Source organism: Plecotus auritus (assembly GCF_963455305.1).
Source record: "Plecotus auritus genome assembly, chromosome: 9".
Classification (NCBI taxonomy): domain Eukaryota; kingdom Metazoa; phylum Chordata; class Mammalia; order Chiroptera; family Vespertilionidae; genus Plecotus; species Plecotus auritus.
The window spans coordinates 48,577,934-48,605,653 of NC_137783.1; the positions used below are offsets into that span (position 1 = coordinate 48,577,934).

A 27,720-nucleotide genomic window follows, 5' to 3' on the forward strand; every position below is an offset into this window, starting at 1 on the left:
CTCCCTCCCTCAAAGTTCTGTGGATTCTCCAGGATAATTCAAAAATTATCCCGAGTACTAGTCTCCCTCATTCAGGTCACCTTCCTCTTACTTGCAGCAGTTCCAACAGCCTCCTAATTGGTCTTCTTGCCTGCTTTAACTCCCTACAATCCAATTTCCACAGTGCAGCCACAGTGATATTTCCCCCAGAGTGATTTCCTAAAAACGGTAAGACCATTCCCCTGCTTAAAAACCTTCAATGTTTTCCTTTGCACTTGGAATAAAATCTAGCCTCTCTACCACTCCCCACCTCACCCACGAACTCTGGCTTCACGGATGGGCAGTTCCACAAACACGTACTTTGGGGAATGTTTCCTTAAAAACACACTTCATTGCCAGCTCAGAGCCTTTGCCTGTGCTGTTCCCTCTCCATTTGGAAGGTGTGCTCCTTCAAGACTCAGCTCACCCTGGTCTCCACAGAGAGGTCGTCTTCACCACCCCTTCTACATGGGTTTCTCCCCAATCCTGTCCCTGGTTGGTCACCTTACTCGTGTTTCTCTCATGGCACCTGATCACAGCATGCATTTTTGCTTTTACTTGTGGCCTGTTAACCCCACTTTTTGGCAGGTGGTAGGTTCTCAATAAATGCTTGTTGACTACATGAATATTTTACTTCTGTAGACTTGAAACACTTCTGCAAAAACTTCTGATCTTCCTTTCTCCTACCTCTAGCTCCCAGGAACCATCTTGACAAGACCAGATTCCAACGTTAAAGTTCTCTGCTCTGCTGTCCTCAGCAGGACTCGGCCCCCAAGAGGTGGGGCATGTAGGAAGGTGCAGAGACCCGAGAACACCAGCAGTGGGACTCAGGGGGTCCATACTTACCGCATATGGACTCATTGAAAAGTATAAATTCTATTAAAATGGAAATGCTGAATTCTCTCTGGACAAGGAATAGATCAGACCGAGGAGGTAAATGAGTTTCCAGGGAATTATGAGGCTCCTGTGATGGAAAAGTCTAGGTAGGGGCCACTATGATCATAGAGTCCTTCTTGGTGTCTCTTTTCCAAGAGCCTGTGTATAGCTCCCCTCACACCCAAATCTGAGTCATTATGAGGACCTGATTCCTCTTAGGCCAATGTCACGCACCCAGAGCAGACCCTGGGCAGTTCCAGGAACCCTAACTGGCCCACGAGCCCAGGCCACGAGTCCTCCCCTCTGGCACAAAGCAGGGCAGCTCGCCAGAGCTCACAGGGTTACCTTCCTCCATCAGGAACTTCCTCTTTCATTCTGCTGAAAACCACAACCAGATTGGAGAACTGGGCCCCTTTTCACATTTCCCCTAGGGCCTTGATCACACTCTGCTCTCTCTAGGCAGCTGGGCTTCCATCAGTATCTCTCTTGGAGTTCTGTCTGCTTTATGGTGCCTGGTTCCAGGCGCCATCTCTACCCGCTTGGTGCCTGCTGCTGTTCTCTTCTCCGGAATGAAAATCTGAGTGATGGTGACTGGCTTAACCCTCCAGGAAGGGAATTTGCCACCTGCACCCCCCTGCATGCCTGTGCTCACATTCCAGAGCAAACACATTTGCAAATACTTCCTGGTGTGACTGAACAAAAATCAAAATGAAAGGGGCTTCCTTGAGTTCTTGTTCCCTAAGAGTGTCTCCTCCCTCTTTTCCAAAATTATAAAGTCAAACTGTTGTGCAAATTTACCACAATTTATTGAACTTTTCTGGGTAGTGGCAGCTCTGGTTAAACATTTGAAGAGCCCTGATTCCCTGAGGAAGGTGGGGGAGCCCAAAGCAGGGCCTCTGTGCAGGGGCTCAGGACCTCCCCCCGCAACTCCCACCAAGTGAGTGGCAGCATATCTAGGGGACCTGAGTCTGGGGATCCCGTGGAAAAGAGGATATGGGAGGCAGTAAGGAAATACAGACACCTCAGAAGGGGACTCACTCCCGGGCACGTTCTGTGGTTAGAAAATATATTTCTATTTTAAAATTATTTTTTAAGAATGTGACTTTCAGACCAAGCCAAACATTTAATCACAGCATAATGCCTACACATTTTTAAATCCTTTTCTTCTCCCATCTTACAATAAATAAATAAATAAATAAATAAATAAATAAATAAATACAGGCGCCTTTATGCAGAACGGTGTGTCCATCTGTAACCAATTCTACTGAGAAGCCTATCGGCCCCATTCTGCTCGGAAGCCAAGCACTGGACTCGTCCAGGAGGCAGCCTTGCATCCTCCCTGTTTATCAGCATGCACCCAGGAAGGTTCAGATGGCTTGGAAGAAGTCAAGCTTCGGTTTCACTGTCCCTTCTCCAGGACAAACGAAGTCACGGGCCAGAGCCCTATCAGCCTTCTCTCTCCCTTCCCAAGTTGGGGGCCTACAGCTCCTTCTCAACTGGCCTTCTCGCTGTCATCGCTGTGCTGGGCCTGTCGCCTCTGCTGTACCAGCTCCTTGTCCAGTTCCCGGAGCTGCTTCAGAAAGCCCCAGTTGGGGAGGACACAGCGGTTCTTGGCCACTTGTTGAATGGCGTCCACCAGGGTCATGTTCCTGTGGATCATCAGGTAGGCCAGGACCAGGGTCGCCGAGCGGCTGCGGCCCATGACACAGTGAACCAGGATCTTATCTGAAATGGAGTGGGGACAAGAGGCAGCAAACTATGCTAGTCATCATGGCATTCTTCACCACCATGCATGCACTCTGGGGGGCGGGGGGCGGGTGGCATGGGGGAGAAATTTATCAAATTTCAGCCCTTGGTTACACTTCTTAATATTCCGTGTGATGAAATGGGAAGTACACATAAAGCACTTGGGCTGCATACCGAAGTGCGATGGTTATCTTGGGAGAAGCACCAGGGAGATTGAATTGCAAGTTGAATTAGCCACTGTTTCATAAGACACCATTTTACTTAAAAGAATGAATGACAGGAAAACCATGGTCATTTAAACTTGGGTATTTGGAGACTTTGGCTCAAAAGTGAACAAAGTCAGTCTGCCACATCAAAGAAAACAACTGATGGTCTTTATTGCCAGTGATAAAATGCAAGCTTTTGAGCAAATATTAAGAGTTTTGGAAAACTAGTATCTATCACTGTGAAGTTGACAGTTTCCCGATACTTTGAAGATTTTTGTTAGGATGAGTGATGAAGTTAACAAATGTATTTTTTGATAACGTATAGTGAAAAGTGTCAACATTTGGAGGATCTGCATAACTGAGAAAACCAATATTTTCCAAATGACCAAATACAAGATATTATAGAATCATGCATAGGTATAAACATTCATTCCAAGTTTAAGACAGACCAGTGGATTTTCATGTAACTGAGTATGAAGTTTATTGATATGGCTTCAGATTCCACATCACAGCTAGCCTTTAACAAGCTATCATTTGCCCGGCCGGTGTGACTCAGGGGTTGAGTGTCGACCCATGAACCAAGAGGCCACCAGTGCGGTTCCCGGTCCAGGCACATGCCTGGGTTGTGGGCTCAATCCCTAGTAAGGGACGTGCAGAAGGCAGCCAATCGATGCTTCTCTCTCATTGATGTTTCTATCTCTCTATCCCTCTCCCTTCCTCTTTCTCTAAAAAAAAAATAAACAAAATCATATATAATTTTAAAAAAGAAGCTATCATTTGTCAAGTGTGGGTGTAGTATCTAAGAAGAATACCCACAATTACCTGAAAAGGCTTTTAGAGCATCCTTCCCTTCTACAACTACAAGGCTGCTAAGTGAGGCTGGATTTTCTTCATCCACGCCAACCAAAACAACGTACCACAACAGATTGAATGCAGAAGCTAATCAGATTCCAACTGGATTCTAATAAGCCTCACACTGAAGAGATTTGCAACAATGTAAATTAATACCCCTCTTCTCCCTAAACTGTATTTGGAAAATATAATTTTTCATAAAAATATGTTAATATCCAATTGTGTGTTTCATCCTTTTAAAGTATTAAATTTTTCAGTTTTTCTTTCTAATCGGATAAGTACTGATAGATACAACCTGTGTAAACAAAACTCCCTTTGGCCACTACCATGGCAGCGTCTGGGCCCCGCTGCGAAGACTTGATGTGAAGCTGTTGCCTCTAGAGCTCACATAGTGAGCATTCACCGTGTTATTCCATCCTTAATACAGCCTTCAAGGTGCCAGTATCATCCTCCCTGCTTTACAGAGAAGGAAACGACTTGTCAGAGGTCACTCAGAAACCTGGTGCCAGCACTAGAAATAGTTCAGAACAACATGTTATTGAGGCCCTACTGTGTGTTGGACACTGATCATCATGCTCTTGGGACAGAGAAAATGCTGAGATTAGGATCTCTGGCTGTACCCACCACTGCTAGGCCAGTGGCCACCCTCCCTGGTTGTGCGATCGCTCTGCTGGCATCGAGCTGGCTGAGGCAGCTCGAGCTGTGGGACCCCAGTGCTGTCCCTGTTCCTGAGTCTCGGGCCTGAGGCCTGGAAAGATGACCAAGAAGACATTCATGGACATCCCCAGGTTTCTGGAGCATCAGCAGGACATGAGAACAGCTTGGAAAGAACACTTCTGAATGGACATGGCTCTCCTGTGTCCCTCCCATCTTCCTCAGGGGACCATGTCCAGGACAGTGGGAATGGCCAGCAGCCATGGCAGCATGAGGACTTCAAGAAGGTTGAACCCCAGGCACCAGGGCTCCCCCGCCCTCCCCCCACCCCCCGCCTCGCCGCAACCTGGTCAGAGAGGCCGGCACACCCTGCCTGACAGTAAGGACTCTACTGATGGCCTCTCCACACACAGAGAGTTGTTCCATGAAGAGCCATTCACTTTATCACCGTCCATTTCCACGGATCCCCACAAGCTAACCCAGTGGCCTCGGGTCCCAGCCTTCATGCTGCTGAGCTACACGAGCCTGGCCTCCCCGCCTCTGCCTTGTGAGCCTTGGCCGGAAAGGAGGGCGAGAAGCAGGGCCACTCCCTTCCTGCGGACCGGGTTTGGGGAGCTGGCCCCGAGTGAGTGACAGCTGGAGTGGCATGTCTACCTCTGGCATCCTAATCCCCACACCCTGTTCCAGAGGCTGCTGGCCCCCCGCCAGCAGGCTGATAACTAAAGCGTTTCTTCCTCTCCTGGCAAAAAGGGTAATTCTTTCTGTCATGACTAAATGTTTGAAACAGACTAAAGCTGTAGTTCATTAAGCCTTTTGGGAGCCTGAAGTCTGCTGAGTGGGAGGAGGGGGAAGGGAGCTGGAGGGGGTGGGAGAAGAAGGAGAGTGGGGTGGGGGTGCAGTGGGTTATGCTCAGCCCCAGCAGGAGCTCTGGAACTAAATTTGTTTTTGACAGCGGCATTAATGCCACCAGCCATGTGAGCTTGGTAGGTCCCCCTGGGGTCAAGGGTCTCCCCCAGACCCTCATGGCCCTGCTTCCTCTTTGCTCTGGGGCTCTGCCAAGCACCACCCTTTGGGGCCCAGCATGGGGTGGTGAGAAACTGCTGTCCAGGGGAGGGGAGAGAAGGCTGCATCTGGCCTGTTGTCAGCAGGGCCCTGGCCAGAGAGAGTAGGGGGCTCTCTGGGAGTTAGACACCAGCCAGGGTAAGGCCCTGGGCGGAGGCAGCATTGTCAGGGTTGGCACTTTCTAGGTCAGCAGCTTTCAGACTCTTTTGTGTGGCTCCTGGAAACACCATATAAAATTCACCGCTAACGCGAACATAGCCTCACCTCTCGACACATCTTCCAAGTATGTTGTTATGTATTTTTACTGTAACCAATCCTCACAACCTGATGAGGCAAATAAAAGATCGTCCCCGTTTTTCAGAGGAGGCAGCTGAAATGCAGAGAAGGGACTTGTCCAAGTCACACAGCTAGGAAGTGGCTGAACTGTGGTTCAAACCCAGGCACCTGCTGCCAGGGTTGAAGCTCTTACACGCTAAGGGAGGAATCGGAATCACAAGTGTGCGATCAGACCAAAGTTTCACAAAGTATACGCACTTTTACTACGCACAATGCCTGCTGCTATTTTCTATTCTAATGTAGTCCGTTTTTTAAAAAGAAATGCTGGTTGTACCTACACTATAGGTCACAATCTATGTTTGAAAAAAATGGTGATTTCAATGAAATATTTCCCCGTAGGCCTTTACCAAAACTTGAATTCCCAAAAGTTGAATCTTATGAAGAAAACCCAAATCCAGAATCTCTGCGGCTTCCCAATTGCATATTTTCCTTTCTGACCAGAAGGCAGGCCTCTGTCACTCAAATCAAACATACAGGCCAAGTCCCCCAACCCCACGCCCCCTCGCCTGCACCACCGTACCCTCCACCAGGTGTGCACTCCCTCAACAACCTCCTTTCTGGGTTTGGGGGATGCCCTTTGCCTGTCTCTCACTCAGACCTCGGAACTTGCCTCCTCAGCAGCGTGCAAAGCCAGAGTTCATACTTCTTCCCCAACCGGCCAGACTTGCGAGGAAGTCCTCGGAAAAAGGGAGCATGCAGGTTTTGAGCTGCGAGGGGCAGGCCCATGTGTGCTGCAGAGGGTGGAAGACTCTCACATCACCTGAGTCTGACCTGGCTACAGCTCAGAAGCACCAGGGATCAACCTCCTGCTCAGAAGCATCCCTCCTTTACTGACTCACGCCCACCTTATTCACAATGGCCTTTAAGGTGGTGTTAAAGCAGGCTGTGGACCATTCATTAAAGAAAAAGAAAGAAGGAAAGGAGAGTGGTGATACTAAGATCTGATCTTTAGAGCTTTCTGGTTTCTGCCCTGGGATTTTTCAGAAGATTTCCTTAAATTAAAACCACACCAAGTTGCTCCAAGGAGGCCGCACCAGGAGCGGTGAAGGCAGCCCAAGTGGGGTTCCCATGGCAGTCTTTTGTCAGTACTTGTTTTTCTAATGAGGAATGACAAGTTCAGTTGTTTCAGATCCCATCACTGGCTGCCATGCCTCACGTTCCATAGTATTTGGTGACTTGTTACACAGCAAAGTCACCGGATGCTCAAAATAAGGGCGGAGGATTCTCCCGTGAGGCCTGAGTGACAGGCGTTCCCACCACGGGCCTCCCATGCGCTCTGTGGCTCCCGGCACATTCCTTGGCTCCTCCGGGCCTCTGGGTCCCCAGCTCCTGGGGCAGGACACTGGGCTACTTTATCCCTAAGATTTTTCCAGAGCGACTGAGATTGCCTGTGGGGTTCTCTCAGAAAGAGCAATCAGGGGAGGGTCGAGGTGGGAGTGGACGCCCTGGGCTGACTCCACAGCTCCACAAGCAGTGCTTTTCAACAAGCATGAGCAAGACGAGCTGTGGGGCAGCAGAGGGAAGCAGCGTACCCTTGGCAGAAACTAGCCAAGGAAGAAGAGGAAAGAGAGACGCCTTGCCTTTTGGCCAGACTGTCCATCCACACCTCTTACATCAAGAGGATAATAAGAAACATGCGCGTGGGCCTGGCTCTGACATGCTGTAGTCCGGGCATAGGCACCGCCACTGCTGGGAGTCCGTGGCAATGCCGTTGCCCAGCTGGCCAGCCTTTTACTGTGTTACTTTGACTATTGGGGGCACAGGTTACACACTGACAGCTGTTGGGTTTCTTTTGTTTTCCTTCGCAGCATTTTAAGAAATTTTCAATGTGTTGCCAACACTTAAAAATCGAGTGATTTTACATTAAATCCCAAATTGGAGACATTTCCTGAAAAGTTGGATCTACCACATTTGTGCTGGTTCTCACAAAACAAACGTTGGCTGGGACTGGGCAGCAGCTGCCCCCTTGGGAAGGGGTATGAGCTCTGCACTTAGCCACAAGCACCCTAACCACACCCCACGGCCTACACATAACCGGCTTCGTTCACTCCTGCACGCTACCTGGTCCTGAGGGGGTAGGACTTTGAGTCTTCAACTCAAGGAAGTCATTAAATATGTAAGCGCACAGTCCTGGCCGGTGTGTCTCAGTGGTTAGAGCATTGGTCCATACACCAAAGGGTCACAGGTTTAATTACCAGTCAAGGGCATATACCTGGGTTGCAGGTTCGAACCCTGGCCCCGGTCGTGGTGCGTGTGGGAGGCAATCAGTTGATGTTTCTCTCTCTCTCTCCCTTCTCCCTTCCTCTCTCCCTCTCTTACACTCTCTCTCTAAAAAAAAAAAAAAAAAAAAAATCAATGGAAAAAATACACTTGGGTGAGGATTAACAAAAACAACAACAAAAAATGTAAGCGCACAATGTCCTGAGAAGGGAGCCCAGCCTCCCACCTGGCAATTCGGCCATGTCCTGGTCCCCATCCCCAGCCAATAGTCTAGTCCCCCACCCCTGCATACTCTCTGGCCTTGGTATATACTTTTCCCTCTTTTTTTTTTTTTTTTTAGAGAGACTATTTTTTGTTTTTGTTTTTAATGATGTTTTATTGATGTTTTACTGATTTCAGAGAGGAAGGGAGAAGGAGAGATAGAAACATTAATGATGAGAGAGAATCACTGATGTGTTGCCTCCTGCACGCCCCCCACTGAGGATGAAGCCCGAAACCCAGGCATGTGCCCTGGCCGGGAATCGAACTGTGGCCTCCTGGTTCATAGGTTGACGCTCAACCACTGAGCCATGCCAGATGGGCATATACTTTTCCCTCTTGACCCTTTCTTTGTGAGGTGCTTTCGACCATCTGGTCTACCATCACTATCCACACCAGCCTGACATCTCCACATCGAAGCTCTGTGATCTGCCCAGGCCTAAACAGGACTTGAGGGTCCCATTCTTTCCTGATTCCACAGTGTGGGCAGACTCTACACTCATGTGCCAGCAACCAAAAACAAGCTGTCGTGTGAGCATATCATACTAGTTCAAAGTTGGAATGTCCTTTTTTCTTTGGGGTTGGAAACTTTATGATGATGATGTGCATGTGCTGGTGTGGTTGTGTGTTTCACGGTGCACGACCTCTCTTTATCAAACACATCTGAGAGCCTGCTGTGCACCAGGTTCTGTGCTAAGTGCTTTATGTCGGTTACTGCTGAGCCTCATTATAATCTTTCAAGGTAAATATTTTTATCACCAGATGCAGAAACTAAGGCTCAGAGAAATCACATTGTTACTAAGCTCTGAAGCTGAACCCAGCCCTATCTTCTCCAAAGCCTGCCAGCCACCTTCCATTAAGGGGAAGGCCAAAGATATAGTCACGGCAAGTGAAACTGAAGGATTGGGTGGTGGTGCTGTAGCTGTGTGTGTGTGTGTGTGTGTGTGTGTGTGTGTGTGTGTGTGTGTGTGTGTTTCATGTCAAATATGTTTTCAGTTAACTTCAAATATTCCGAGGCGAATTTTACCTTGTGGTGATGAGTCAGAGTCCAGTTGCTTTTTGATCCTGCTTGGAAATCCAGAATGTGCACAGCACAGAAGATGGCCCATAAATAGACTCATAAAAGAGCAACTTTGAAATGAAGCATCCCCGAATACAAACACTTCAGCTCCATGACTTCCTTTTTCATCATGACATTGCTTGTGAACCAACATAACGACACATTGTTGGTGCCTGTGGCTGGCTGTGGGCCCAGGTCCACCTTGGGACGGCCGTCAAGGTCTGGGACTATAGCATGCATGGCCCCGGCCCAGCCACAGGTTGCAAGTTCCTGAAGCGGGCCATTTGGTCAGGCAGTGAGCCTCGTGATCCCAACCACTTGTGCTAAGAAAGCTTTCAGTACAGTAGTCCCCCCTTATCCATGGAGGATGTGTTCCCAAACCCCCAGTGGATGCCTGAAACCACAGATAGTTACTGAACCTAAGCAACTTCTTCAACTCTGCCGGAAATGTGGCAGCAGCTGTTTTATTGGCAGACGCAGCCTGTCCAGTAATTTTATCATTTTTCAGTCCAACCTATTCCTCAATCTGTGCAACTATCCCTTACTTGTAGTAAATGGCTTGGTATCACTCATTTCAGGGGAACCCTTGCTGAAGTCGTTGTGTAGGCTCAATGCTTTCTGGTGCAACAGGTTGCATCAATCGGAACACATTTTCTGTTCTGTCTTCCACCTACAAATTTAATGATTTTTTCTATCTTAACTAAGCTTGTCATGTGCTGTGGCCTTAATTGTTGCAATTTAAGGTGAAACAGCAAAACTAGCACGAATTTCTTTTTCCTTCCTCACAATTTCACGGATAGCAGATTCCTTTACAGTAAGATCTTAGCAGCCTCAGCATACAATTTTTTTTCCTTTCCTATTAATTCAAGAACTTTCACCTTTTCACTTACAGTTTCTCTTTGGTGTATCTGAATTGCCAGCATCACTACTCTTGCACTTTGGGGCCATTAAGTAACATAGGGGTACTTGAACTCAAGCACTGGGATACTGAGACAGTTGATCTGATAACTGAGATGGCTACTAAGTGGCTAATGGGCAGGGAGCATATACAGCGTGGATATGCTGAACAAAGGGATGATTCATATCCCTGACAAGATGGATCAGGACACTGTGAGATTTCATTACGCTACTCAGAATGGTGTGCAATTTAAAACTTACGAATACTTTATTTCTGGAATTTTTCATTTAATATTTTCAGATTGTGGTTGACTGAAGGTAACTGCAACTAGGGAAAGTGAAACTGCAAATGAAGAGGGACTACTGTAACTGGACACCCTACATTATGTGATGGCCCCATAAAGGGTTGTGCCACATGGGGCTGAAGTCAGAACACAGATTAGGGAGGTGAAGTCCCTCTGGCCTCTATGGAATGCCATCCTGTAGCAGTAACTGCATATTGTCTTACCTGACGCATTCCTAAAGTGTGCCCTTCTCCCCAAAATAGCCTGGTAGCCTTTCCCTGGATTAGGGCAGCTAAAACTGCATTTTGAGTGCAAGGACTAGCACTGTGATTTCAAATTAACCCTGGGAAACTTGGACATCACAGGTGCAAAGCTCAGTCTCAAATATAGTTTGCCACTTATAAAGGCTAGGTGGTCACTAGAATGAGTGTTACTGGACTTGGGGAGGGTCGGTGGATGAGGGGGTAGGGAGGATGTGGGCTTGGTTGGTTGGCAGGAGAATTCAAAGTCTTTCCACAGGTTTTCCACTCAAGTCAGCTGCCTGAGGGTTTTCTGGCATCAAAACCTTTGACTATTAGTCGGGTTTGGGCACAGGCACAATTGCATCCCAGCTTTGAGGGTTCCCAGATCCCCCCGCCTTTGGAAGGATGGCTGACGTGCCTTAGGGAGGAGACTTGGGGCCAAAGGCCTCCCCTCTGAGCCCTCCCGAGGCCAATGCCAATGGTGATGCCATCAAAGCCTGAACTCCACCAGCAGGCTTACAGCCTCCAGGGGCTCAAACTTCTCCAGCTCATCCACATGGAACCCCTGCAGGGTCGGCTTTGAGAGGGGAGCCGACTCCCAGAGTGTAGAACCCTCTTCCCGCGGGGCGGGGGCGGGGGCGGGAGCGGGGCCGTTAGTGGGCGCGGGGCTCTTACTGTGATCAGAGTGGAGCGCAGCATCAATGAAGGCGGCCGCCGAGTAGAAGAAGACGCTGAGGTCGAAGGTGGGCACGTCGTCGGCCTCCACTCCGTGGTACTCAATGTCCATGCCGCGGTAGTAGTCGGGCCCCGTGTCCACGTTCCGGCGGCCGTGGGCAGCGTTCAGCACGTGCGTGAAGCCCGCCTTCTGCAGCCCATAGCGGTCCAGTGCCGTGGCCCTGGGCGCACAGGAGAGAGGCCATCGGCTGTGGGCTCCTTAGCCTGGAACTGGGGCGGGGGGCGGGGGGCGGCTAGGAGGCAGCCCACTGGTTTCTGCAGGGGATTCTGGCTTCCAAAATAAGGCCTCGTCATTGAAATGAAGGACTTTCTTAGTCCAAAGCCTGCTCTCATGGACCCCTTGGGCACCTGTGCCATTTCTCATTTCTGGCTAGGATGCTTCAAGAGAGGAAGGAGTGGGGGGGGTGGCTATTCATTTGTGCTTTCATTCTTCCATCACTCACCAAATACACAAGAGCTTGGTGTGGACACTGGTGGTCACAGGAGTGGGCTGTCACCAGCCAACTCCCTCCCATGGGCCTCCGGATAACCTGTTCATCAAGCAGAGCTGTGTGGGGCAGAGGGTCACTTGCGCACAGCCTGGGGAGACCCTTTAAAATGGCCTCTTCTCTGAACCCTCAGCTGTTTATAGGGTTTGGAGGTTGGGGCTCGAAGGAATGAGTTAAGACGGGTCTTTTACTGCTGGATGTGATTGGGATTGGGCAAAATTCTTGGTATTGATGATCACGGGATTGGTGAACACAATGCGAAGTCCTTGCTTTGATAAGGAATCATTGCCTAGTTGGACAAAGCACTGTTCCGAGGAGAGCTATTTGAGCAGCCTGTTTTTTGAATTGATTTGGGGACGTTCCTGAGGCCCACAGTGAAGTTATTTTCTGGTTTATAGCTTTATCTTTCTAGGCAAGACGTTCCAGGAACAGGGTAAAGTCATGTTGAAGTAGGTGGCCTTAGAACATGGGGCATGGGACACAGGGGTTACTTCTGCTTAGAGCGTTCAGGGAGGCTCTCTGGGAAAGGGGCTTTTGAGCCCGCCTTACTTCAAATGGCGATCTTTGGACATGGGGGCCTGCGGGAGGCAAGGGCAAGCCAGGCCAAGAAGACAGCACAATGTAAGGAATGGCAGCTGGAGATAGTAAAGGCCTTTCAGGAAATGTTTATTATTTCTTGTATTTAATCATTTATCCCCAAATAATGATTTAGATTCCATTATTGCCAGGCATTGTCCTGGGTACTGATGCTGCAGCAATAAACAGATTAGTCAAGGTCCCATAGGAAGCTTAGATTCCACTGGGGAGAACAAATTAACAACAAAGGAATAAACAAGGTAATTTCAGCCCTAACTGGTTTGGCTCAGTGGATAGAGCGTCGGCCTGTGGACTGAAAGGTCCCAGGTTCGATTCGGTCAAGGGCATGTATGTACCTTGGTTGCGGGCACATCCCCAGTAGGGGGTGTGCAGGAGGCAGCTGATCGATGTTTCTCTCTCATCGATGTCTCTAGCTTTCTGTCTCTTTCCCTTCCTCTCTGTAAAAAATCAATTAAATATATATATTTTTAAAAACACACACACACAAAAACAAGATAATTTCAGATAGCAGTAAGAGCAGCGCAGAACAACTGTGGTCCTGCTCCAGGTAAGGTGGTCGGGAACGACCTCTGCAGGGAGGTGGCGTTTCAGTGAAGACGGATGAGAAGAAGCTAGGTAGGGGAAGAGTTGGAGGAAAAGTATTCCATCCAGGTAGAGGGAACAGCAAGTGCTAAGAACAGGGGGAAAACGGGTGTGGCTATAGTAATGAGGGAAGTAGTGGTGCAAGAGGAATTTGGCAAGGTAGGCTGGGTCATGGTGGGCCCTGTAGGCCGCAGGAGAAAGAGTTTGGATTTAATTTTAAATGTGATAGAATGACACATGCCACAAAGGATTTTAAGGAAGGGGTGAGCATTGTTTACTTTTTTAAAGATCCATTTGACTGATGTGTGGAGAAGGACTGGAGAGGGGCAAAAAATTAGAAGTGGGACCTCTGTTGGAGGCTGTCACAGTTGTACAGCCAAGAGAGGACAGTGGCTTGGACTAAGCTGTTGTCACAGGAGACTTGCTGATGGGCTGGGAATGGGGACAGGGAGCAGGGGACTGGTTTGGCCAGAGCATAGGATGTGAGAGGACTTTTGGAGAGGGAGTGTGGGATTTGATCATGGAGGTGCTTGGCTGCCCAGGTCTGTATTTGGGGGTCAGGGAGAGCCTTTGATAGTGTTTGAGAAGGGGGATCCCATCCTGGCTTTAGAGGACATCTCTCTCAGGAGCACAAAGACCAGTTCCACAGCTCAGGGAAGGGGTGACGAGGGTCTGGAACCATAAGAGTAAGAGGCCGAAAGTGGCATTATGCTCCAGCTGAGGACTCCTCTTGAGGCCACTGGTAAAAGGACGTGGACAGAAATGGCCATAATGGAGGCCAACATGGATCAGCACCCTTGGCCGCGAGGAGCCCTGCAGGAGAAACACGTGCCATGGCCCCTCGCTGCGGCCCCTCATCAATCGCTGGTTGCCTGGAGCGTCTTTGTTTGCCATGAGAGGAGCTATGATGGAGTTCAGTGTTTGGGAAAGAGGGAGCTAAACACAGGCATTAGCTTTTAGGAACATTTGCCAATAGCCCATTAGAACTGAGGAGTAGGGAGGTGGGGACTGCAACCAAGTCCCCCCCCCCCCCGCCCTCACCCCCCCTCCCCCGCCCCAGCTGGCCTTTGTGCTGCCATCCTGATTATGGAACACATTCTGCTTTCAATTTTTCCTTACAAAGGTCTGCTTTTCATTTTTCCTCTTGTCTCAAAGTATGTATACAGCAAACATTATGCTTTTGGGATATAGATCTGCGCTCAATTAAAAGCTCCACTAATGCAGTCCATCTTGCTGAGTAGCAATCAACCTCACTTTGAGGTTGAGCTCAGTGGAAAAATTAAAATTAACTGTCCTTGACAGGAAGTTTCTATCCACGGTAAAGACTGTTCTCTCCGGGTTCAGCAGCTGTGTTTCAATATAATCAAATGGCAGTTTGAATAAATAACTCTTTGCACTTTGCTGCCTTGCGGGTCGAGGATCTGGGTACAGATGCAACAAGACTCACTGCATGACACCTCTACATTCACCCCACAGAGCTGGCTTTGCCTGGTGTCCAAGAGGGAGAAAAGGGTTCATGGGAGGGTTAGACCTGGTGGGTGTGTTAGGCCCACGGCAGATTTTCAGGGCTCTGTGGCTACCTGGGCTGGGAAGTGGAGGTGGTGTCCTCACATACCGCTCTGGGGATTTCCCCCTAGCTTGGTGCACTCAGAGTCCATTCAAGGGTTCAGAAGAGTACCAATGGCAGAATGGAGACCCACAAATCAACAGAGTGAGTCAGTAGGCAGCGGCTGTGATGGAGGCAGATCCTCAGTTGGCCAGGATGCCTCGCTCAGCAATTATTGGGAGTGGAGGTAGGGGGTGAGAGAGAGTGCTGTCTGGCATTATATTGTTTTCTGTTTTGTTTTGTTTGGTTTGGTTTGGTTTGGTTTTGTGTTAAGGCCACCTGCTCAGATATGTGATGTGGGAAAGAGACTAAGAAATGTGCCTCTGTTGAAGGAGAAAAGCTCAGAAGAAAAACAGACCTAGTCATTTACTTCCAGAATCCAGATGATGCCAGAGCCTTTGTTTCTGATTGTTTAAGAAAACTCCTAGATTTAAGCAATCTATTCACTTAAAAAATAATGTTATCTAATTACAAAAATAATACATGATTGATGCAGAATGTGGAAAACAGCCCCTCGTGTGCGCACACACACAAGATCACCTGTACTTCTAATCCCCAGAGATAAAGATTATTTGCTGTTTGATATACTATCCTCCAGTTGTTTTTCTATGCATAGATTTGTATATTTTATATAGAAATTTGCCTGGGGGTATAACACTATATACAGTTTACCCCCTTTGACATGGTGATATATTGTAAACATCTTGCTAAATCAACTTATGAGCTTCAGTAGCTCTGTGCTGTTCCATTCTATAGGTAAATCTCAATTCTACCTCACCAAGCCCCTATTTTGGACTTGGTCTTCCCTCCCCCTCCCCCTCTCCCTCTCCCTCTCTTTCCCCCTCCCCTCCCCCTCCCCTCCCCCTCCCCCTCCCCCTCTCCCTCTCCCTCTCCCTCTCCCTCTCCTTCTCTACCACTATCCTGGAAGGGATTTGGTAGGTATTATAAAAAACACACTATGAATGAACAACTTGGCTGTATTTCTTTGAGCACATCTTGATTAGATCCTTAGAAGAGATTTTTTAAAATGGCATTGCTGGGTCAATGGGTATGAGCATTTTTAATACATGTAATACTCACTACTAAATTATCCTCTAGAAAGATTGCTCAAATGATTCCCATTTTTATCTTTTGCTATTTGCTAATTTCAAAAACAAAACAGACCACCACCAACAAAATGGTGCCTCGTTTTCATTCATTTATTTTGGCCATGAAGTTGGACATTTTCTCACACATCTGTTGGACTCAGGCAGTGCATTTGTGAAGTTGTCATATCTTGTTTTTGACCCATTTCTCTGTAGCGTCTTTCCCTCCTTGTGAACCTGGCCTAGCTCTGGATTCTGATACCAGATTAGAAGGGGCCAAGGAAGTGACTTCCTTCTTGCAAAGCCCAGTTGCCTCAGTCAGAGACTTCCCTTCCTCTCTCCTTCCTTAGCCTGGCCCAGCTTCCTTCCAGCTCCTCTGGAGATCCTCTGGGAAGCTTGCTTCAACCCCCCACCCTTTAAGAGCACTTTACGTGGGGCAGTCTCCTTGGGCAGCACTTTTGTCATCCCACCTTTTCAGACCCCTTGGTGCTCTCCTGATTCCCAGCCTACATACCTCAGCACCTGCCTGAAAGTCCCTTTTCCCTAGGTGTTTGCTCTCGCGCAGAAGGGAGGCCGGACATGCATGTACATAGCTGTACATGCCCACTCCCAGCTTCCTGGCAGGAGAAACCAGCTGGTCCCTTGTGGCCAGGATTCTGCTATGAGCATCGAAGAAAGTCCACTAATGATCGGGCGGTTCTCTCCACCCTCATGTCTGTGAGGGCCCGCTGATTTCTTTCTTTTTTAAAAAAATATATTTTTATTGATTTCAGAGAGGAAGGGAGAGGGAGAGAGAGATAGAAACATCAATAATGAGAGAGAATCATTGATTGGATGCCTCCTGCATGCCCTTTACTGGGGATCAAGCCCACAACCCAGGCACATGCCCTTGACCGGAATCGAACCTGGGACCCTTCAGTCCACAGGCCGGTGCTCTATCCACTGAGCCAAACGGCCAGGGCAGGCCCACTGATTTCTTGTACCTAATTATGGACTCCTGTGTGCTTAAGGCCTGTATCCTGCAATGTGGCACCTTACTTATTCTGATGCATGCAACACTATTGTGGTCTCACATCATTTCATGGATGTGACCTTGTGGTGGCATTCTCCTAGGCCACACCTGTACCTTGCAGGTGGATTTTAATACATCAGTCCTTTTTCTAGCTTTTTAGTTCACCTGATATGAAGTGAAAGTCAATGGTTTTCTAGTTTCTTGGGTGCTCTTATTATTTGCTGATGATGAAGCTGTTCAGTTTTGAGGCCCCTCAAGAGAATACAGGCCTGGCCGGTGTTTATAAGCTTAAACTGCTGCACGAACGGAAACAACCGAAGCTCTGGACCCTTAGTTTTCTCTTTTTGTTAATTAGAATGAATTACACTGGCAGCACTTTCCTTAAGAGAGTTTTGTCAAGTCTAGTGATGTGCTATTCAATATGAAAGGTTAAAGATAAATTCAAGGGGAGAGAGCAATAGAAAATGTACAGCAAAATGTGATCCGTGGTTGTCTCTGGATAATGAGATTATGGGTAATGGAAACTTTAATTGCCTTCTTTTTTCTCTCTCTTTTTTGTAAACTTTTCGTGATGAAGATGTCATATATTCACTTGATAAATGTAAATGTTTACCATGATTTTTATTGATGTTATTTCCTTAGTTCTCAGGAGTGATGGATTTTTGCAAAGACTTCAGGTGGCCTTGGCATTCATAACTCTTGTTAGAAACCTCCCCCCACTCACCGTGCCGGAGGCTGGTGCCCAATCGCACCTAAGTCACCTTCAGTATTTGGAGGTTCAGAGTCCAGGTTTCCTAGTTCTTCCGGGTAACATTCAGGACATTAAGTGGTCAGTCTAGGCTGTGTTTTGGCTGCACCCCATACTAGCCATGGCCCACGCTGGATGCAAGTCAAATCTCAGCTCTACTTGGTGTCTTGAGGCTGAATTAGTTCCTTCTTTGGGGGAGAGAGGCTATGGCTGTCCTGGCATCCCAGTGAGAGGCCTTGTCTCAAGCTGAGGAATGTCTCAGCTGATGGATTTGCCTTCACTTCACTTCCTGACCTTCTCAGGGACAAACCAGCCCTGAGATGCCTTTGTTTTTTTAGGGAGTTGGTCTGGTTGGGAGCAGAAAAGCAAGAAGAGCAAGAGAGACACCTGGAAAGCAAGCTCAGGGTGGTGGGGACTGGCCACAGGCGTGTGAGGGGTCAGGCTTTATGCGGAGGGGCAGCTGTAGATGTTGATAACCCTCAAAGCCAGATCTTGGCAGCAATTGGAGTTTTAAGAAAAATGGGGAGCTGCTTTTGGCCCCCACCATTCAAGCAGCAGAGCAGCCTAACAGCGCCCTGGTGTTGGTGAGAGGGAAGAGATTCTCAATTACCCTGTTTCAGCCGGCTTTGCTATCAGAGGCTGCTCTGCCTGAGAATTTGCAATCACTTTGACAGTAGCCAGGATATTTTCCCTCCTGCTGACTATGGGGAAAAAGAAAAAAGGTTTTGCTAAGCAAATGAAAGATGTCAATGAGATTAAAGTGAGAATATTTAAATTACAGAAATTTAGTGCTTTCAAGCATACTCAAGCACTGCGGAAGCACCAACTTAGGGACTGCTGATTGATAAGAGGTGATGAATTATTCTTATCTCATCATTGACGCCAGTCCCTGGATCTCTGGAGGGCAACACTTGGTTAACCTAATTTGAATCTAATTTAAATGGCTTAAAAGTAATAAAACAAGTATGTGCTTGAATCTAATAAAGCCTAATTTATTTAATAGGACATTTCTTAAAGAATTTTATCTTAGAGCTGGAAGGGACCTTTGAAATCATCCCTTTATTTTACAAATAAAGAAACTGAGTCCCAGAACAGTAAGATGTTTGAACTCTGGGCCCTGAATCCTGCTTGATGGCTTTTGCTCTACTCCATGCTGACCTTACAGCTCTTACTTGTGGCAGATTCAGACTCCCACCAGGTTTTAGGAAATGTGTGGGGAGAGGGGAGCTGTGGCTTGAGCGAGATAGAGTTCCCCACAAGAACATCCAAAAGGTGACTGGTTGGCTTGAACCCATCCCCTCTACTGACCCAGCACACTGAACTCCAACCATTTCCCCTCCTATCTGTGGCCTCTTTTTACTGGGTTTTGGTGGCGGAGCTGGTGCGCAATGGGGACTTCGAGTCACCAGGCACCCCACTTGCTGAATCCCCTTGGAATAAGCTGGGATTGAGAACATGCTTTAGAAATTCTGAAACTCACAGGCCCAAAGGGCTTTGATGTGGCAATGCCTCCTTGGGCCTTAGGTCACCTGGGTCCCTGGAAGGCCAAGACAGTGTCTGTGGAGTGAGTTGGTGCACAGACAGGAGAAGGCTCATTAGGAGGGACCTTCCTTCCAACCTGGCCTTGGATTCATGATAACATCTCATGGGGAAAATTTAACCAGGGAGTTTTCTTAGAACAGAGGGACTCTTAGGGGCAAAGCTTAGTAACCGTTTACCTTCCTCTCACACTGTGACTCAAATGACCAGAACTTACCTGACCTATAGTAGTTATTGGGTGTGTCAGGCATTGCACTAAATGTCATATGTATGAACTCATGGAATCCACATATTACAGGTGAAGAAATTGAAGCTCAGAAAGCTTGAGTGACTTGCTCAAGACAACGTGGAAACTAGTATTTGACCCAGATATTGTGGCTCCAGAGCAGATGCTCAGCCATCTGCCTCTCTCCAGAAAGAAGCCCTTGAGGAGAGAGAACGGGGATGAGTGAGCTGCTTTGTAGGAGTAAGTCTGGTCCCCAGTGGGTTCCAGGCATCACTAGTCTAGGTTCCAGGAACAGCCGGAGGCTCTGGCTGCCCTGGGATGTCCATCCTCACTCCTGGTCCTGACCACCCTAACTTCCAGAGCTTGGCACTCAGCTTTCAAAAACCTTGGGTGCTTTAGGGAAAGGAAGACCTCAACTTAAGTGCAAATATCAAATTGAAACTGAGGCTTTGTGCATGAGGAGCCAGCTCTGAGCTTTTCCCTGGTTCGAACAACACCTATAAAGAGACCAAGAGCACAGGCCGCCATGCCTGCCCTCAGCTGGGTTGTAACCTCCGTGTGGTTGCCTTGGCAGTGGAATCCATTGCTCTCTCACTAAGCATCTAGGAGTCTCATTAACCTTGTTAAGTGGGCATCTGGGAGGGGCCCTGGACAGAGATGGACAAGACCAGTCGTGCTGACTTTGGCTCCTCCCCACGCCGTGCACACAGGTCACACACTGACTGTGGAACTTGCCCAGCCTGTGCATGTGCATTTGGGGCTCAGCTAGGCAGAGCTGGATTGAACTGAAAGGGCAGTGACATTTTTTTGGTGGAAGGAAGAAGCATATCTTACTGCATCAAAGGCTACTGTCTGGCACTGTATTGACTAGAACACGTCTGCCCTGCTCAGACACTTTCAATTTAACTTCCTGCATAAAGCACCGCGGCTGGCATTCAGCCTTCCACAGGCTGGCCCTGACCCATCTCCCCAGGTTTCTTTCTCACTAAGTAACAGTACTAATAATTTTTTCACCTGTCTAGTACTTTATAATTTATAAAATGCTTTCATAGTCCATATTTCTTGGACTCTTCTCAGTAACGATTTAAAAAAATTTGTTTTTAATCGGCTACCTCCTGCACACCCACTACTGGGGATCAAGCCTATAAGCCGGGCATGTGCCCTGACCGGGAATCATACCAGTGACTTCTTGATGCATGGTGGACACTCAAACACTGAGCCACACCACCAGGCTCAGTAACCATTTTTAGAGATGAGAACATAGGCCCACAAAGGTAAAGGGACCTGCCCAAAGCCACTACCCCTGCAGTAGACTGTGGCTGTGGTAGATGGTGTGCTTTCATTTAGAATATTTGCTGCCCCTCCCTAGGGGAAGGTTACACTTTTCTGCCCTATTGATGTGAGGCTTTGGCATGGACCTGCTTTGGCCATTGAAATGTGGACATCAGCCTGGGTCCTGAGTCCCAGAGTAAAGTGGACATAAAGCACAATTAGAACCTGCCCTCCATGGATATGACATCTAAGTGAGACATAAGCCATCATTGTGGTGGGCCACTGAGATGTTGGGGTCACCTGTTATTGCAGCCGGCTGTCTAAGCTGACCACACCGTGGTAGAATTTGGCTTCATCCCAGGTCTTCTGAAAGTGCCCTTTCTACCATATCCATCCCCTAAATTCCAGATAAATTACCTTATTTCTCCTTACCTCTATGTCTCTTCTCATCCTGCCCCATCTGCCTAGAATTCTGTTTGAAATGCTACCCAGCTTCCAAAGCCAAGCCTGGAATTGACCTCTTCTGTGATGCTTACTCAGATCCATCATGCAGGCACTTAGCGAGCATTTACTATGTGCCAGCTACTACTCTAGCACTTCATTTGTTTTCATTCATTTAATCTTCACCCTGTGAAAAATGTTATGGGCTGTGAATTAAACCTTAATAAAGCTGTTATTTGAGAAAAGAAAACAGCCTGGCCAGTGTTGTTAAGTGGTTAGAGCATTGGCCCATGCACTGAAGGGTCATGGGTTTAATTCCCAGTCAAGAGCACGTATCTGGGTTGCGGGTTTGATCCCTGGCCCAGTCGGGGTGCGTGCGGGAGGCAACCAATCAATGTGTCTCTCTCATATTGATGTCTCTGTCTCTCTGTCTTTCTGTCTCTCACTTCCCTCCCTCCCTTGCACTCGCTCTTCTAAAAATCAATGGAAAAAAATATCATTGGGTAAAGATTAACAAACTAACAACAACAAGAAAACAGTATAGAGAGTCCCTACATACCTATCACTTAGGTTCCCCTAATATTCACAACTGGGAAATGATTGGATAAATTGTGGTACAACTATACTATGGAATATTAAAATGCAAAATAGTGTATATATAATATGATTCTTTTTTTTTTCTAAAAATTGTTGAGAGAAACAAAAACCCTTTATATGTGTGTATATGTTGGCTTATGTTTGCAATTGTATACATAAAGTAGTAGACATATGCAAGTAAATGTAATACTGGTTACTCCATGGTAGAATTAAGAGAAACAAAGGGCAATCATGCAGTTTATTTTTATAAGCCTCCATTTAATTTAATTTAGTACAGAAGGGCATGTAATTTTTTGTAACTTTTTCAATTTAAAAATATTAAGAAAAAACAGAGAGAAACCAAGATGGCGGCATAGGTAAGCACCTAAACTGCTGCCTCACACAACAATTTCAAAACTACAACTAAAAGACAGAACGGACACCATCCAGAACCACAGGAAAGCTGGCTGAGTGAAAATTCTACAACTAGAAGGAAAGAGAAAAGCTCACAGAGAATTGGAGGTACAGCAAAGGGTCTTTGTGCGCGCAGAGGGAAGGGCAGCTGAGAGCCTGGCTGACTTTCTCTGGCGGAAGGGGGAAGGAAGCCCCCGACCGCACTGAACCCCAGTTCTGACTGCACTGAACCCCAGTCCTGAGCGAAACCCCATGGACCCAGGCTCATACAGGGGGAGTCTGGACTGTCAGGTAGAGAGAAAGACACCCGGAGACTCGGAGACCCGGGGGAGACCCAGGGAAGCCTGGGCAGGCAGGGTTCCGGAGGTGCGCGCACCAGTGTGTACAAAGGCTGTGGAGGTTGCCACAGGCTTTCCCTAGCAGAAGGGAGTCGGAAGCTCCTGACTGCACTGAACCCCAATTCTGACTGCACTAAACCCCAGTTCCAGGCGAGCCCCTGGGGACCCGCGCTTTTACAGGGAGGGGAATCTGGACTCTTGGGCGGAGACTCGGGAGCCGGGGAAGGCAGAGGTCTGCAGGAGCACGCATGCCAGTGCGCACAAAGGCTGCGGAGGTTGCCACAGGCTTTCCCTAGTGGAAGGGAGTCAGAAGCTCCTGACTGCACTGAGCCCCAGTTCTGACTGCACTGAACCCCAGTTCCAGGCGAGCCCTTGGGGACCCACGCTCTTGTGGGGGGAATCTGGACTCTCGGGCGGATACTCGGGAGCCGGGGAAGGCAGAGGTCTGCAGGCGGGCATGCGCGCAAGGGCAAGGCTGACTGGAAGCCAAGACTGTCTGCTCCGCCCTGAGACTCCACCCCATCCAAGCTGAGTACAGAGGCTATTGCAATTTGGCAAGTCTAATCCTATAAGGCTGTCTCCAGCACCGAACTTCTCCCAGCGTAGACACAGCTGATCCTTACAGCCAACTGGCCTGGAGGTCAATTCCTCCCAGTGATACCAACAACAATCAAGACTTAACTACAACAAGGCTGTACACACAGTCCACAAAGGGGTGCACCAAGAGTGTCCACCTCAGGTTAACTGGGGAGGCCGACCCACTGGGCCATATAGGAAACCAAGCACACAAATCTACCCTACCAACTCAGGGAAGCAATGAAAATGCGGCGTCAAAAAACAGATCACAGACGAAAGAAATGGAGGAAAACAAATGACTGGATATAGAATTTAAAACCACGGTTATAAGGCTTTTCAAGAATATCCTAGAAAAGGCCGATAAATATAATGAGACCCTCGAAGATATGAAAAAGGACTAACTAGAAATTAAACATACACTGACTGAAATAAAAAATATTATACAGAGACCCAACAACAGACTAAAGGAACACAAGAATCAAGTCAAAGAATTGAAATACAAAGAAGCAAAAAACACTCAACTGAAAAAGCAAAAAGCAAAAAAAAATCCAAAAAGTTGAAGATAGTGTAAGAAGCCTCTGGGACAACTTCAAGCGTACCAACATCAGAATTATGGGGGTGCCAGAAGAAGAGAGAGAGCAAGATACTGAAAACCTACTGGAAGAAATAATGACAGAAAACTTCCCCCACCTGGTGAAAGAAATAGACTTACAAGTCCAGGAAGCGCACAGAACCCCAAACAAAAGGAATCCAAAGAGGACCACACCAAGACACATCATAATTAAAATGCCAAGAGCAAAAGACAAAGAGAGAATATTAAAAGCAGCAAGAGAAAAACAGTTAATTACCTACAAGGGAGCAGCCATACGATTGTCAGCTGATTTCTCAACAGAAACTATGCAGGCCAGACAGGAGTGGCAAGAAATTTTCAAAGTGATGAATAGCAAGAACCTACAACCAAGATTACTCTACCCAGCAAAGCTATCATTCAGAATTGAAGGGCAGATAAAGAGCTTCACAGATAAGAAAAAGCTAAAGGAGTTCATCACCACCAAACCAGTATGCTGAAAGGTATTCTTAAAGAAGAGGAAGAAGAAAAAAGTAAAGAGAAAAATTATGAACAACAAATACATATCTGTCAACAAGTGAACCTAAAAATCAAGTGAATTAAAAACCTGAGGAACAGAATAATCTGGTGAATATAATAGAATCGGGGGCATAGAAAGGGAGTGGACTGATAATTCTCAGGGGGAAAGGGGTATGGGGAGGTTCAGGAAGATACTGGACAAAAATCATACACCTATGGATGAGGACAGTGGAGGGGAGGTAAGGGCAGAAGGTGGGGTGGGAACCGGGTGGAGGGGAGCTATGGCAGGGGGGGAAAGGAGAAACAATTGTAATAATCTGAATAAAGATTTATTTAAAAAAAGAAAAAACAGACAAGGGAGGCTATCCCTGGATTTCCCCTGACTGGATGGTTATCTCTAAGCTTTAAGCAGCATGGTTGTGTGTGTGTGTGTGTGTGTGTGTGTGTGTGTGTGTGTGTGTGTGTGTGTGTAAATTGCACATGCAGAGGCCCTGCACCATCTGCTCTTTGGAGAGATGAAGCATGAGCCGGAATCCTGGGGGTAGAGGGAGAATTTAAGATGGAAGCTTCCGGATTGGGCAAAACTACATTCAAATCCCAGTTATCTGTCGCCTACAGGGCTGTGGACCTTGGGTGAGTTAATGAACTGCTCTGAACCTCAATTTCCTTATCTTTAAAATGGGATAAATAGATGATCTCTTTCATCAGGCTTTAGTGAAAATAAAATGAGATAGTATATGCAAGATGCTTAGCACAATGCCTGGCACAAAGTATTCAGTAAATCATAGGCATCATGATTATTAATACTAGTGGCCCAGTGCATGGATTCATGCACATTGAAAGGAAATTAATTAGAAGGTGGCCGGCCGGGCGGGACCTGGGCGGTGCCATGGCACGAAGGGCATCTGTGAAGTGAATGGGAATCCCTCAAGCAGGTGGGGTCCCTCGGCCTGGCCTGTGGGGATTGGACTGAAACCGGCTCTCCAACATCCCTCGAGGGGTCCCGGAATGCAAGAGGGTACTCTGCAAAGTTGCTGTTGTACAGGGTGTGGAACACAAACACAAACACAGGTGTGCAGTAAACCAGATTCGAAATGACAGTGCTCCAGCAACAACATAACCCAGGGCCGGAGGTGGAAACATGTGGCCCCATGAGGAATCGGGCTCCCTCCTCTCTAGGGTGTGTCACCCGAGAACTGCCGCTGCCAAGTCACTGCAGCTCAGCAGCTCCTGCATCGAACATCTGCCCCCTGGTGGACAGTGTGCATCATGCCTACTGGACAGTTGGATGGTCAGTACATATAGCCTTTTATATATATAGATTATATACAGTAGGAGCTTCTCAATTGTTTTAGGAATGGGGAATGGTGGCTATAAAAATCTAGAGAAGGGGACAGCAACCTGAACTTTGGTAGGCTTACCTTTTGCTTCTCCACACATAGGTTGATGTGCCTCTTGTGAGTGTTATACCCAGCTAAAATAAGAGACGACATTTCCCAGCCTCTCTTGCAGCTAGGGGCAGGGGAAGTCTGGGACTTCTGTTTGGAAAGACATCCTTTTGCTTTTACTTTCCCTCTACCACCCTGCAGTCTGGATCTTCCAGATGATGCCTGGAGCCCTATCAGCAGTTTCAGCCCATGCAGAAACCTTGAAGAGGAAAGCCTCTCCCTCAGGATGGTGCAGCAGGAGCCTGAGTCCCCAATGACCCTGACCAGCCTGGCTCAGTAGTTGAGTATCGACCTATGAACCAGGAGGTCACGGTTCGATTCCCAGTCAGGGCACATGCCCAGGTGGTGGGCTCAGTCCCCAGTGTGGGGCATACAGGAGGCAGCTGATCAATGATTCTCACTCATCATTGATGTTTCTATCTCTCTATACCTCTCCCTTCCTCTCTGAAATCAATAAAAATATATATTTTAAAAATCTACCTCTATCTTGCTTAAGCCCCTTTTCTGAGTTTTCTGTAATATGAAGAAAAACCCAGCCCTAACTATTAGAGTCACAGAACAATCAATCTAAAAAGCAAAATGTCATGGCCTAGAGGTGGCAAGAGGTGTGACCTGGGGAAGGGCCTGCTACCTTCTCCTGGGCTTGGCCAGGCACTTACTCATCCCCGATGTGGAGCCTGGGCCAGACCTCGTTGACGTGGGTGTACTGGGGACTGCCCTTCCAGAAGAGGCGCTCCAGCTCGAAGGCTCCGGGGGTACAGTAGTCTTCGGCCTCCACCTCCTCCGCATTAGGCAGCAGACTCTTGGCAGATGAGTAGGCATTCTTGAGGCTTGTCCTTGGTTCTCGGGATGTCATTTTGGAGCCAATGGATGTTCTCCTTTCTGCAGCTGGTTATGTGAGAAGGTCAGGACCGGGGTTAGCAGGGGACAGAGGTAGGGAATGGGCTTTACGGAAAGAGGTGGGAATAAGCTGATGCCGAGATTTGGCAGATATTTCCCAGGCCTACTATGCTGCTGCTTCCTCTTCCCAGGCCCCAAAGGTAAACAAGGCAGGCACGGTGGCAGTTAAACAACACGTACCACATTCCAGTCTCTCCAGAACAAGTGTGCTGGGGGCCTCCACCCCAGGCTGAGGTGGGTGTAGCAGACCCAGGACAGCAATCCCTGCAGGAAGCCAGCCCCTGGCCTCCTTTCTTTTAGGTGTTACCCCTTCTTTGGGACCTCCTTTTTCAATTATCTGACTATAATCTGCTGACTTGGGCCATTTTGAACTCAAATAGGAAGTCCCAGAAGGTCCCTGGCATTCCAGGCTATGATGCTCGACATCAGCAGGGAGCCGGTGCCCGAGAAAAGGGCACACCTGTCAATCCCGAGCCTGTGTCGTCTGGGCAGCCAAGCACATTCTCAGGGCTTCAGGAGCCTGGGGGTGGAAGGAAACTTGGCAGTGTGAGTGTTCATCGACTTGTTAGGACAGTTGAAGTCAATGTTTGCAGCTCCTACACTAGGACGCTGGCAATGTGTTAACTGACCAGGGCGTCAGGAGAGATGTTCCTGGCTGGAAAGCTGGGGGTGCAGGTTGCAACGTGTATTTAGAGAGCTTGTCAGGCTCTGCGAGTGGAATGCTGGAGGCGAGTTCCCATCCCCAAGGAAAGGCATTACTGTGGATCCCTGAGCTGAGTGACTGATGTGTCTACACTCAGCCTGGGGAAGGAACCTCAAGCTCTGAGGCTGGAGGGAAGGAGGAAAGGGCAGAGTGGCTGAGAGACACGGAGGTTATTTATTAACAAACTAGAGGCCCGGTGCATGAAATTCGTGCACTGGGGGGGGGCGGTTCCCTCAGCCCAGCCTGCCCCCCTCACAGTCCAGGAGCCCTTGGGGGAATGTCCTACTGACAGCGGGAGCGGGCCTAAGCCGCAGTCTGGCCTCCCTCTGCAGGAGGCAACTGGGCTGATCAGGAAGGCATCAGCCACATCACCCTGCTGCTGCTACCACTGTCAGCCACCGCAGCCGCCAAGGTGTTTTCATCAACATGGACTCCAGTTCCTTCACCACAAAAAAATGACAACTTTCTTTAGGCATTTTCAAGATGTCTCTTTCATAGGCTATGCCCTTTCTTTCTTTCTTTCTTTCTTTCTTTCTTTCTTTCTTTCTTTCTTTCTTTCCTTTTTATACTCACATGAGGATATTTTCCCAATGATTTTTAGAGAGCATGGAAGAGAGAGGGAAAGACAGAGAGAAA

General features: G+C 48.0%; 1 protein-coding gene across 1 annotated transcript; it reads right to left on the reverse strand.

Annotated features, from left to right (window-relative positions):
* Nucleotides 1–2,386: 2,386 nt before the first annotated feature.
* DUSP29 (dual specificity phosphatase 29) lies at nucleotides 2,387–26,368 on the reverse strand (the record flags this gene model as incomplete). The annotated part of the gene is made up of 3 exons (XM_080687597.1): nucleotides 26,141–26,368; nucleotides 11,387–11,607; nucleotides 2,387–2,619 (listed from the first exon to the last, which is right to left on the reverse strand). Exons 1-3 carry the CDS (start codon nucleotides 26,335–26,337, stop codon nucleotides 2,387–2,389), a joined length of 651 nt encoding a protein of 216 aa, XP_080543723.1. The 5' UTR covers nucleotides 26,338–26,368.
* Nucleotides 26,369–27,720: the final 1,352 nt, after the last annotated feature.